Below are 12,049 nucleotides of genomic sequence, written 5' to 3'. Positions count from 1 at the left end.
GTAATCTCGCAGCCCTCAGTAAATACAGCATATATGCATTTTTGGTTTTTTATTTCAGACAAAAAAATCGAAATAACAGGTGCAAGTAAATCTTCTACTTCGGCTAATCTCTCACAAACAAACTATTTATTTTTAGAAAAGGCGCACTGCTTGATCAATTATGGAATATAACCGCGATTTTATTCTGATATTTAAACACACATAAATAAACTTAAAAAAAACATCACAATGCAAAAGACTACTAGTGAAAATTTCTGAATGGCATATATTTGTACTTTACAATAATGCAAAATAAATCAAAATATTATTTGCAAATGAAAAATAGCTATTTTTTTCATCTAACTTTTCATACAGGTTTTATCAAAATGAAGGTGTACCACAAAAACAAAAGTATCAGTATAGTCTAACCCAAATAGTACATAATTCTAGATTTTCCAGATGGTGCTCTAATTATAGCCGAGAACTCATTTTGAATAAATGTGTATGCATATTCTCTTTGCATTCATATCATTCTCAAGACCTACTGTCTTGCCAGTCTTGCATTCTTTACATTAGTGCATTTTTCCCTCAGGCAAATGGATGGAAATGGAAAATGCATAATATTTTGCTCTTTTAATAAATGCAGTGTAAAAGCATTTTTATAATGGAAATGAAAAACAAAAAACAAAAACACCTTTTGTAGGTGGAAATAAACTTTCTGTGTTGACTCATTTCCAATAGGCCTTTTATTAATAAAGATGCAATGATTGCATCTCAGCTCTTCATCACACTTATTTTCCATTTAACAGATAAACATCAGCTTTCTGTTAAAACCACAGCACAATCTAACGACACAGATGCACAAAATGCAAATTTCAGTATTTGATTTGGGTCTTGATGTTATACAAGTCCATGTTTGGTGTGCCTCCAGGCTTACTGGCTGGTTATTAAACTAATTCATTGGCAGTTGTTTTTGTCCTTTAATATCTTTTTTCTTCTTTTTTTAATCATTTGGTCTATTACATTTTAAATTGGTAAACACACTTTAAAGGAGCAACCAGACAGACACCAATTTTCAGCAACAATGCAGCCAGAGTCATAGAAAAATAACTAAATTGAGGGGCTTAAAGCAAGAACGGACAACATGAAGTGGGGACTAATTTTCGACAACTATTCGTTAACAACCAAACATCAAGGTGTGTCCTCACTTTAAAGCTGGTTGCTAGTGGGTATTCCAGGCTCTGGTTGTCGAGGTAACCCACTAAAGTATTTACTAACCTGCGATAATATCAATCATTGATATCCTGTGCTCTCATTGGAAGTCTCTCAAATCGCTCACCTGAAAGTTGAGAAAAGTTTGTGTCTTCCCACTTTATGCTGCCAAAGTTGTTGCTCGAAGAAAAAAGTTTCATTTTTAAAAAATAATGAAAGAAAAAGAAAAAACAGTAGCAAAATTTCATTGATATTCACTGGTCACTGGTTGGAAAATCACTTTAGCTACAAAACGATGTGTCAGTTGATTGACTTGCTTGTTGAAACAATATTCAGATTATGAAAATAATGAAAACAAAGGTGGCTGATAGCCTGGTTAATAAAGCAGGGTGCATGAGAGAAGAGTTCGCTGTGTGAATTTATTAATTTTTTTATATGTATACAAAATACACTATAATAGATTTTCTTATATTACTGGCTTTTCTTGTATTAAACCCCCATACTGAAGAAAATAATAAAGCAAAATAATGGTTGGCTAAACTGGGCTCACAAACCCAGTGGAACCTGAAACACTTTGCTGGAGTATTTGCCTTGTGCTTGAAAGTTTACAGTTTTCCTCCTTGTGTCGTTTTCAGTTTACCTTCACCTATGTGAGTACAGTTCACACAGCTACACTCAGTTGATTCATACATGTGAAATCGAACACAAAAGTCTGATAAATGCTTTTGATTTCTTCCAGGGATCCGTTTGCAGCTCACAGGCAGCAGATGAGGAGTCTGTTTGGACCATTTGGGATGGAGCCTTTCCCTCTTGCTCCTCAGATGCAGCCACATCGTGCATCACGCAGACAGGTAACAGACTCTGTGCTGATAGATACTTTGTATGAGTTTTGTATGTCCAGATTGGCTTTTTGTTTACTGCCTTTTTAAAAATTTTAAGGTGTATATTTGTCTTTTAGGCTGGCCCTCTGGCTCCTTTTGGCATGATGGGAATGGTTAGTAACACCTTCTATGACCTCTTTTAACAACTGCAAACACGGTGCATGGTGACTTAATTTTCATTAAAGGAATTACAGAACTCTTAATTCTGTCACCAGCCACATGATGATATTCTGACTGATGATTGATAGGTTCCAGTGTAATTATATTAGACTTCTTAATAGGTTAGATTGAGGTTTACATCCCCAAAACACTGTAGCCCTGAACATTTCAAGGTATTGTACAATGTAGGTGGTGCAAAGTTTAAGTTTATTGATTTGCTCGGATAAGAAAAAATAGCAGCAGTAATAATAGTTAATAATAGCTAATGAGTTGGCATCGAGTGTCCTGCTTCCTGTACCTTCTCATCAGGCAGCTCCTTCGCCAAGTATGTTCTCTCTAGAGAGAACCCACCGCAAGTCATCTCCTGCTGTGTCTGAACTTGCTTTTTCTGACTTTACAGAGTGTCAGTGTGAAACCAGCTCAATACAATATGGCAAAGCAAAATCTCTCAATAAAGTAAAAAAAATATGCAAGGAAGGAGCTCGGTTAAATATAGAAAAGTAAAAAAAGTAAACCTGAATAAAAATGCAACAAAATAAATAAAGGCACATTACCCAGATCTGTTATTACCTTAAACGAATCTTAAATCTTAAAAGAATGACTGCTGATTGCTGATAAAATAATAAAATAAGTTTTGTCATTTATTATATGGATTTTATGATTATGGTGGTTCAGCAGTTATCGCTGCTGCCATATAGCAATAAGCCACCAAGTTTAATCCTGCTGGCCATCTTTCTGTGTTGAGTTTGCATGTTCTCCTTAGCCTGGGTGCCCCAGCTTCTTCACACAATCTACAGACATTCGTGTCAGTTATTTGTTTATCTTTGTTTGGCCTGTGCAGGTTGTATTTCATCTCCTCCCTGATGTCATCTGGGATCCTGGATTAAATAAAGGGTTAAAAAATTTAAGGGGATTGCTCAAAGAATGTTTTCTCCTACATAACGTAACACTTTTGGGCATTTTCCAACAACGGGAACTGCCGTCATAGAACATCTTTCAGTCTGTTTTTAGCATAGAAGTGCATACTCTAGGTTAGATATCTGAGTGGCTCAGTTAATTGGTTAATCTTGAAAACAAAAAAAACATCTACTAGTCAGAAACAGGAAGAAGAGTAGCTATCAACACTGAAATTCTCCAGTATTGGTGGACGCAACAGTGTCCGCTGTTGTTATTGTCAAAGGGTTCTAGACCACAGTGGGAAACAGAGAGGCTGAAAGGGCTGTTTATGGCGCTGTGCAGCATGGCTGCCACGAGCTCCTGCACTGGAAAAGTGGTTATTGACAACTGTGCACTCAACACACAATGTATGCTGCTTTTCTGCCTGTGGTTGGGGACTACTCAAATGAGAAATGTAAAGATCCTCTTATTGCTTGCAGGGTGGAGGGTTCATGGATATGTTTGGCATGATGGGAGAAATGATGGGAAACGTGGTGAGTTGTTTTTTCTTTCCAAATAAACAGAAAGGAATTATTGTCGTAAATGAAATGTGTGTCTCACTAGTTCTCCATCATTTCTATTTACTTTCCATTATTTTTCTTCTTCCAGGACAGAATGTCTGGTTCACCAAACTGTCAGACGTTTTCCTCCTCAACAGTGATCTCATATTCGTCAACAGACCCAGGGGCTCCTAAAGTTTATCAGCAGACCAGTGAAACAAGGACGGGCCCAGGGGGGGTAGGAATAACTCATATTAGTTCAAATATATATACGAAGTTGTGGTCAGAGCCATGTAAGTAGACCTGCTCAGTGGCTGGGGCCTAATTAGTCTGCTGGCCTCATTAACACCAGTAAGTGTAGTGACTGTAAATAGATTATGTACAGTATAAATATCAGAGATGAACTTAAGTTCATTCCTTCCTGCCTGATTTTGTAATCTGGGGTATTTTTTGATTTGTTTTTTTTGTTTTTTTTCTTCCCCCAGATCCGTGAGACGCGGCAGTCGGTGAGGGACAGCGAGAGCGGCCTGGAGGGTCTTGCCATTGGCCACCACATTGGAGACCGTGCACACATAATGGCGCGTTCACGAAATCGCCGCACTGGAGACTGTGAAGAACGGCAAGACTACATTAACCTGGATGAGAGTGAGTCGACCCTGATTACAAGACTAATCTTAGCTCAGGCTTCACCTACTATTCAAGCTAATTGGAACTGAATTTAAAAAGGGGGCAAAGGAGATGAATGATGAGTTGTGACTTTGATGGTCTCACTTCACACACGTGATTTCTTTTTTTTCTTTTTGGCTCTTAACCCTGTGTTTGTTCCTGCTAGGTGAGGGTCCAGCATTTGACGAGGAGTGGAGAAGAGAAGCAGGAAGATACGCTCCCCCGAATGCTCGTGGGTTGGACTACGGCCGCGATCGACGAGGAGGCGGCCAGCAGCTCGCTCTTACCGCTCCTCCCAGTTCAACGTCCCCACCAGGTCATCGGCACGAGTCCCCCAGACACCGTCAGCCCCAAACCCGCCCACGTTACGACTGGTGAGAAGGTAAGAGAGATGTCAGAGATCATTGTGCCACTATTATTATAATTGCTGTAATCTGTTGTGAGCTTATTAATTTCTGAATGTTATCAGACATAAAGTTAAATGGCCATATTTTACTCTTATAAATACTTTTTCGCAGTATATTGGTTTGCACAGTAAGAAATTATAAATGCTAAACGTTGTCACTGCTTTTTGATTTGCTTTTGTTCATTTGCACCTTGAATGCTAGGAGATTAAACAATGCCAGCTATTTTCCCTACATAGTTCTACAGAATGGTTTACTGCCCTTGTTTTAACACTTTTCTGAGACTGCTCTTCACACATGAGAACCTGCTGCAGTATCCTCCTGAACAATAGGTGCCATTACTCAGAGAAAACCTCCACATTACTCTTAGTATAGGAAGTGAAGAAGTTAGAGGTTTTTTTCCAAAGTCTTCCAAACTCTATTTTTCCAGAAAGTCTCCGTCTGCATAACCTTTGAATCTCGGAGCTTCCGTATTCATGTATCATTAAAATGGCAGGGGCACCAGTTTAGCTCACTGGGATGAGCAGGCGACCATATGCCGCATCGCAGAGAGCGGTGGGCCTCACTGGCTTCCAGTGAAGTTCAGAGTTAATTTTGAAATATTAATTATAACATATAAAACCTTATATGGCCAGGCTCCTGTGTATATAGAAGAGCTTCTGAAACCTTATAACAGCACATGGCCTGTCCAATCTATCTGATCATGTCTCATAATTTCATCGACTTAATTTCAGCAATACCCAAATAAACCTTTTTACCGTTAAAATTTTTTTTAAAAATAAGGTTGTTTTCTTCTCTGTTTACTGTTTGCACCGCCACCGTAGCCTGATCATTTTCTTCTAGGAATCTTAAGTCCTTTAGGCTAATGCACAGCAGCCACAAAATCCCAGCACTGTGTTGGGGTCTCAGTGCTGTGCAAAGGTGTGAGCAAGCCTATTAGTAGTTGTGGGCCATAGATCACTCCGCAGTGATCTATGGCCCACAATATAGCTACCAATCACTCAGTTTAGTTTATCTAATGCACTTTTTTGGCATTGTGTGTTTGTCCCTCCAGGTGTTCCGTATAACAATGCGACCAGATTGAAGGAGTTGAGGATTTCCCCGATGCTGTGAACCACGATGAGGACGGGAAGTTGATGCCCGCCATAAATGTTTGATATGACTGGACTGTCTTTACATGAACAACATATTATACACACACACACACACACACACACACACACACACACACACACACACACACACACGCACGCACGCACGCAATGGTTAGAGTTTAAATTCTTTACTCTTACACACACAGACACACTTACAAACGCCCCTGTGTAAACATGGGTATAACTACACTCACTTAATGTATAAATATATATAAACACTCATTCTCTAAACTTGACATGTGTCTTTGCCCACTGCACTAAAGTGCTACAGTATACAGTACATCTGCTGTACAATCCATTTTATGTTTGTGAAGACACTCGTGTGTCGGTGAATTGAATTGTATACTGATAACTAATTAATGTAATAAATAAAAAGTTCATTAAACATTGTTAGATAATTGCAAAGTGTGCCTCTGTTTTGATGTTTTGGGGTTGCATGTCTTAAATTATGGAGTGTTGTTTAAAGAGTTTTCCGATTCTGTATTTTTCCTTTTGTTTTTTAAACCCTTGCTTATTCATAAAATGTATTGACAGCTAAATAACGTGTTCATTTGTGTCAATGCAAGTCTTACATACACATGCATGCACGCATTCATAGGTGTGCGCCCTCTTCATCTTCCCTGTGCCACCGTGTCTGCAGGTCATGTGATGTCCAGATGGCACGTTCAAGCGGGGCAGCCAATGAAAAACTTTCCTTTTCTCCAAACGCCCCATAGCTTCCCGTCTGCATTTTGCTCGTGCTGGCTGTATCTTTAATTACATCTAAGACTATTTTTAAATGCACATCCTCCCTCCGGCAGCGGCTGCTCCCGTCTACCTGTCTTCTTGTTTCCTTTAATCCCTATCATCAGATATCTAACGTTCCCCAACAAGGCGCCTTCTTTTCTGCTGTCTTTGCTAAGATGCATCCTCCTTGTGGTTGCTTTGTTGTCACATCTCCTGCCTGTCATCCACATGCACTTACTTCAGCTGTATCGCAGCGCTGCTTGGACCTGACAGGAAGCGCAAATGAACGTTTCATGTATCAGTTTGCTGGGACAATATTTTCATGTCACGAGTGCCTCTGTAGTTATCAGCAGTGAGCAGATGTGTACGCAGCACGTATGACAGGACTGCGTGGGTGTAAAGTAGCGGTGTATGTTAAATGCTCAGATGGTTACATTGTTTCCTGCACCCCTATTAATACACAAATCCACATTGCTCCAGCTCTTCTACTCAATTCCTCCTTCCTATCTCTTTTTCCTCTCTCCTTGCTTTGTTCCCTCCCCTCCTCTGCATCTTCCAATGACTCACATGCTCACCCTCCCCCCGTGTGTCATACGTTTTCACCCCTTCTCCTCCCACCTCCCCTTCCCGCTATTGCTCCTCATTCGCCCACATTCGCTCACTTTCTCCACCAGGCTTCAAACAAGCTGCAGGTAACGTTTAAAAAGATTGATCTGTTTCTTCAGTCCCTCCATCCCTCTCATCCCGCTCCCCTCCCCCATCTCCTCGTCGCTACCTGCGCTGTCTTTTGCGTCTCATCTCTGTTGGTCCGTGCTCTCTGTCACTGACTGAAACGGGCGAGAAATTGAGCTGGTTTGTGGTCTGGAACAGTTTGACAGATTTTTAAGTAGGTGCGCATCACTGGTTTCTGATTCATGTCTTTCTCTGTGTGAGTGTGAGCATTTTCCTTGAGAACCTCTTTTTCCACTGCTTTCCATCCTCAAGGCTGCGTCACTATCATCACAGTGTGTGTTCAAGTGGAAAAGAGGAAGAGAGTGTGAAGTCCTTGTTTTTCATATGAGTGCTTTTGGTATTTCACAGGCTATTTTCATACCGAGCTTCATCTTCATGCGCAGCTTTGCTTGCTCATGTGTTTCCTTCTCTAATTAAAATAACAGACTGAGTGTATGAGCACTGGATAAAATCTGCATTTGAAATGAGGCCAATGTTCCCTTGTTTTTATTTATTTATTTATTTATTTATTTATTTTAACAGGATGTCTATAGTGAATATTGTTGCCAGGGAGATCTTGGACTCCAGGGGAAACCCCACTGTGGAAGTAGATCTGCATACAGACAAAGGTTTAGAAAAAATAAAATCTCTTGTTTAATGTCTCAAATTAATGTTTAGATTATTTCATTAAGGTTAACTACATCCTTCTCCATCCTCTTTCCTCTCCCTCAACCTTTCACCCCATTACGTCTGCCTCCTCTATCCACCCACCAATCATATGCTTCGATTCCAGGTCTTTTCAGGGCTGCTGTTCCCAGTGGTGCCTCCACAGGCATCTACGAGGCTCTGGAGCTCCGAGATGGCGACAAGACTCGCTACAAGGGCAAAGGTGTGAACACTTACAAAGATGTCTCCCCTGCACTAAGCGCTCTTGTTTTTCTGCCTGTATCTGATTTTGCATGATGGTTCTTTTCCTTATTGTAACAAAATGGGGACTAACTGGCTTCACGTTTTGCACTAAAGGTGTGACAAAGGCTGTTGCTCACATTAATGACACCCTTGGACCCGCCCTCATCCAGTCTGTGAGTACTTCACTTTGGCTCAGTTCAGTTTTGTTTACTGTACATAGCACAAGTTCACAACCAACAGTAACCTCAAGGTGCTTTCTGTTGTAAGTGAAATGTTATAGTATTACAGAGAGAACCAAAAACGTCACATGCGCCTCTATCACCAATCAGTGTGGGAGAAGAAGACTCCATAGACTGTATATAGAAGATGGGTGAAGCCAGCATGACATTGATTTCTAGGTTGGCTCCACATTATGAAGCCTAGCTGTATTTGTTTTGTTTTTGTTATACAGGCACACCTGCTAAGTGACATACTTCTTAAAATACGAGAGGTTTACTCATCCTTTTGGATGGGCCATGCTTCATTGCAAGTCATATTATTAGTACTGTTGGTGCCAAAAGGCAGAGGTCCTGTTCATTAAGTGGAGTTTAGTGCTTGAGGCCTAGCAAACAACAACTGGCTCCAGCTCGTTGTGTTGGAATATATGCAGGTCAGAGTGTCCACACTCCTGTAATGTTAATTAGCCATAGAGACTACAGTCCCGTGTAAATATGTTATTTACCAGGCTAAGGTTTTGACTTTAAACTTGTGAGTCACTGTTGGACAGAACCCCAAGTCGCCATACAAGGAACTGCAGATTTAGCATTTTGGCATTGGCTTCGTTTTGCTCAGAAGAAATCTTCAGCAGCATTTGGCTCAGGGAGGGGCAGCCATCTGTTGCAGCCAGTTAGGCTGAGGGTAAAGAGAAACAATGGGCAAAAACAAAGGGAGAAGATACACAGTTAATGTAGTGCAATAGTGACATAAAAATGCATAGGAAGAGAAGATGATGGGAGTGGAGAAGAAGTGATCAGTGCATCAGCTTAAGGCTACATCAGTGTAACTAAGGCAGGGGGTGGCCAACTCTAGGCTTCGAGAGCCGGTGTCCTGCAGGTTTTAGATATCACCCTGGATCAACAAACCTGATTCAAATGATTAGTTCATTACTAGGCCTCTGGAGAACTTCAAGAAATGTTGAGGAGATAATTTAGCCATTTAAATCAGCTGTGATGGATCAAGGACACATCTAAAACCTGCAGGACACTGGCTCTCAAGGCCTGGAGTTGGCCACCCCTGAACTAAGGGATACCTCAGGGTCATCTAATCCAATACTAACTATAAGATGTATCAAAAAAAAGGGAGAGCTTGAACCCAAACCAGGAGAGATGGGCGCGATAGCTGAAGCACTGCCCCCCTTTAAATCTGAAGGAACCACAAGTAAGCCTGTATTGTGAGAGCAAAATGCTCTATTAAAATAGTACATGATGGGGATTCATCCAGCAAAGTGATGGGATAAACAAAAGAATATTCAGTTTATGCTGCAGAACCTGATGAGCAGCCGAGCGGGACTGAAATGAAAAAATCTGTTTACTGTATGAGGAATATTGTGTTTTTCTTCCAGGGAATCAGTGTGCTGGAGCAGGAGAAGCTGGACAATGTGATGATTGAAATGGACGGCACTGACAACAAATGTAAGCCTCGCTCACATCTCGTGTGGGGTGATGGTATATATGTGTACTGACATGTTTCCGCACCAGTGAGTACCGACTGCATGTGTGCGTTATGTTTGTGACTGCCTCTATTTCGCCTCCAGCTAAGTTTGGTGCCAACTCTATTCTGGGAGTATCGCTGGCCATATGCAAAGCTGGCGCAGCAGAGAAAGGTGTCCCCCTGTACCGTCACATTGCTGACCTGGCAGGAAACAGAGAGCTGGTCCTCCCTGTTCCTGTGAGTTTTATAGTTTTTAAAAAAATTTATTTTTCTCCAAACATAAATGACCAACCATAAAAAACCCCACATCCATCTGACATTCTTTTAGGCTTTTAATGTGATTAATGGAGGCTCTCACGCTGGGAACAGGCTGGCCATGCAGGAATTCATGGTTCTTCCAGTGGGTGCTGAGTCTTTCCGTGATGCTCTGCGTGTGGGGGCGGAGCTCTACCAGACACTGAGAAGTGTCATAAAGGAGAAATATGGTCAGGATGCTACAAATGTGGGTGATGAAGGGGGGTTTGCCCCTAACATACAAGAGAACAGTGAAGGTAAGCACGGCGACCACCTGAAAACAATTTCCTTCAGCCTAATCTAACATATCGCTCCTGTTTCTTCCTGTCAGCTCTGGAGCTGATAAAGACAGCCATAGAGAAGGCGGGCTTCACAGATAAGGTGGTGATAGGAATGGATGTTGCTGCTTCAGAGTTCTTCAGTGAGGGCAAATATGACCTGGACTTTAAGTCGCCACCAAATGCTGCCCGCAACATCACCGCTGATGAGCTGGCCGCCATCTACCAGGGATTCATTAATAACTACCCAGGTGTGTAATGTGGTGTGTGAGTACACATGTTCTCCAGAGAGCACAATGTGGACACCGCTTAGTCATTAAAAAAATAAATAAAGGAGGGGGGGGGGTGTTATTGATTTCTCTAAGCCTCAGTCAGCTTGAATCAAAGCATCAGGGCTATCGCAGTCGACTCCATATGTTTTGTTCCTCCCACCATATTTCTTTTGTCACATTTTAGAAAGAAATAGTCAAAGAAAAAGAGAAAAGGGGCGGCAGAAAGAGCCTGGTCTCGCCTCCCGACACATGAAGCTGTTAAGGAAGATTTAATTATGTGCTACATTGCAAATTTGGCAAGCGGGGTACTGCTCTGATGTGGGTCTTTACCCTGTAAATGGTGTGCATACTATTTGTGGGCTGTGTGCATGTTTGCATCTGTAATTAATAGCAGTAGATCTAAAGGCATTAGAACAGCTACTAGTGATTTCAGCTAGCCTTGTGTTTCTTCTACAGTGTTGTAATATTTGAGTCATGGAGGAAAATGATCTTACCCATGTGTCCTTCCCTCTAGTGGTGTCTATTGAAGATCCTTTTGACCAGGATGACTGGCCCGCTTGGTCTCAGTTCACAGCCTCAGTGGGTATCCAGGTAAGATATTACAAATTATGCCATTATTATGTGGAAGTAGATCAGCGCAGCTCTTCTTCAACAGGTAATCTCGTATTCCTCCTCCTTCCATTAAACAAAGAACAGTCAAAATTAATGGTGCAGAAGTAAAGTCATCCTGTTTTTATTTAGCAGAATGAGCCAAGCCGTAAAAAGCGAGTTTCTATCAATATCCATACACATTAAAGCACGTACCCCTCCTCTCCCCTCCAATACTGCTGTCTTATTTATTCTATGTGGACCAGAACTTCATTTACACACTTAGAGATACAACAAAGGTTAATGCCCCCTGAATAAGTACGCGTGATCAGAGATGGGCGTTACTGTAATCTGATTACTTTTTTCAAGTAACGAGTAAAGTAAGGGATTACTATTGCAAAATCGGTAATTAGATTACCGTTACTTTCCCGTAGGAACGCTGCGTTACTGCGTTACTAAAACCGTGATTTTTTTTTGCGAGAATGTCTCATGACAGTGACGTAAGCGAGTGCGCCGTTGGTGACAATAGCTGTGTGCAGATCAACAATGGATCACATATCGATTGTGGGAGAGAGTATGAGCGTGCAGCGTTTAAAGCGTGGAAGTACTGACCTTACTTTGAGTTTGATTCCATAAAAAGTGACAAAAACATTAGCGTCCATCGTGCGTGGGAAGAAAACGTCTTTTTACA

At 41.2% G+C, this 12,049-nt stretch overlaps 2 protein-coding genes across 2 annotated transcripts in view; both read left to right on the top strand.

Moving 5' to 3' along the window:
* The first annotated feature begins 655 nt into the window (after positions 1–655).
* mlf2 (myeloid leukemia factor 2) lies at positions 656–5,955 on the top strand. The gene is made up of 8 exons (XM_005731897.2): positions 656–1,841; positions 1,931–2,042; positions 2,150–2,185; positions 3,608–3,661; positions 3,777–3,905; positions 4,153–4,312; positions 4,500–4,715; positions 5,792–5,955. Coding segments are annotated over exons 1-7 (705 nt in total). The 5' UTR covers positions 656–1,839; the 3' UTR covers positions 4,712–4,715; positions 5,792–5,955.
* A 1,205-nt stretch (positions 5,956–7,160) lies between these two features.
* LOC102195102 (gamma-enolase) overlaps positions 7,161–12,049 on the top strand; it is a 7,772-nt gene continuing 2,883 nt past the window's right edge. The window contains exons 1-9 of the mRNA XM_005731896.2: positions 7,161–7,309; positions 7,872–7,957; positions 8,122–8,217; positions 8,352–8,410; positions 9,838–9,907; positions 10,030–10,163; positions 10,255–10,477; positions 10,552–10,749; positions 11,285–11,361. Coding sequence (XP_005731953.2) covers positions 7,176–7,309; positions 7,872–7,957; positions 8,122–8,217; positions 8,352–8,410; positions 9,838–9,907; positions 10,030–10,163; positions 10,255–10,477; positions 10,552–10,749; positions 11,285–11,361 — 1,077 coding nt within the window. The 5' untranslated portion in view covers positions 7,161–7,175. The remainder of the gene's footprint in view (positions 7,310–7,871; positions 7,958–8,121; positions 8,218–8,351; positions 8,411–9,837; positions 9,908–10,029; positions 10,164–10,254; positions 10,478–10,551; positions 10,750–11,284; positions 11,362–12,049) is intronic.

Source organism: Pundamilia nyererei, unplaced genomic scaffold, assembly GCF_000239375.1.
Source record: "Pundamilia nyererei isolate P.nyererei 1_Seehausen unplaced genomic scaffold, PunNye1.0 scaffold00045, whole genome shotgun sequence".
NCBI classification, from domain to species: Eukaryota; Metazoa; Chordata; class Actinopteri; order Cichliformes; family Cichlidae; genus Pundamilia; species Pundamilia nyererei.
The sequence above is the reverse complement of the archived record's forward strand: the minus strand, read 5'-3'. Positions and strand labels throughout refer to the sequence as shown.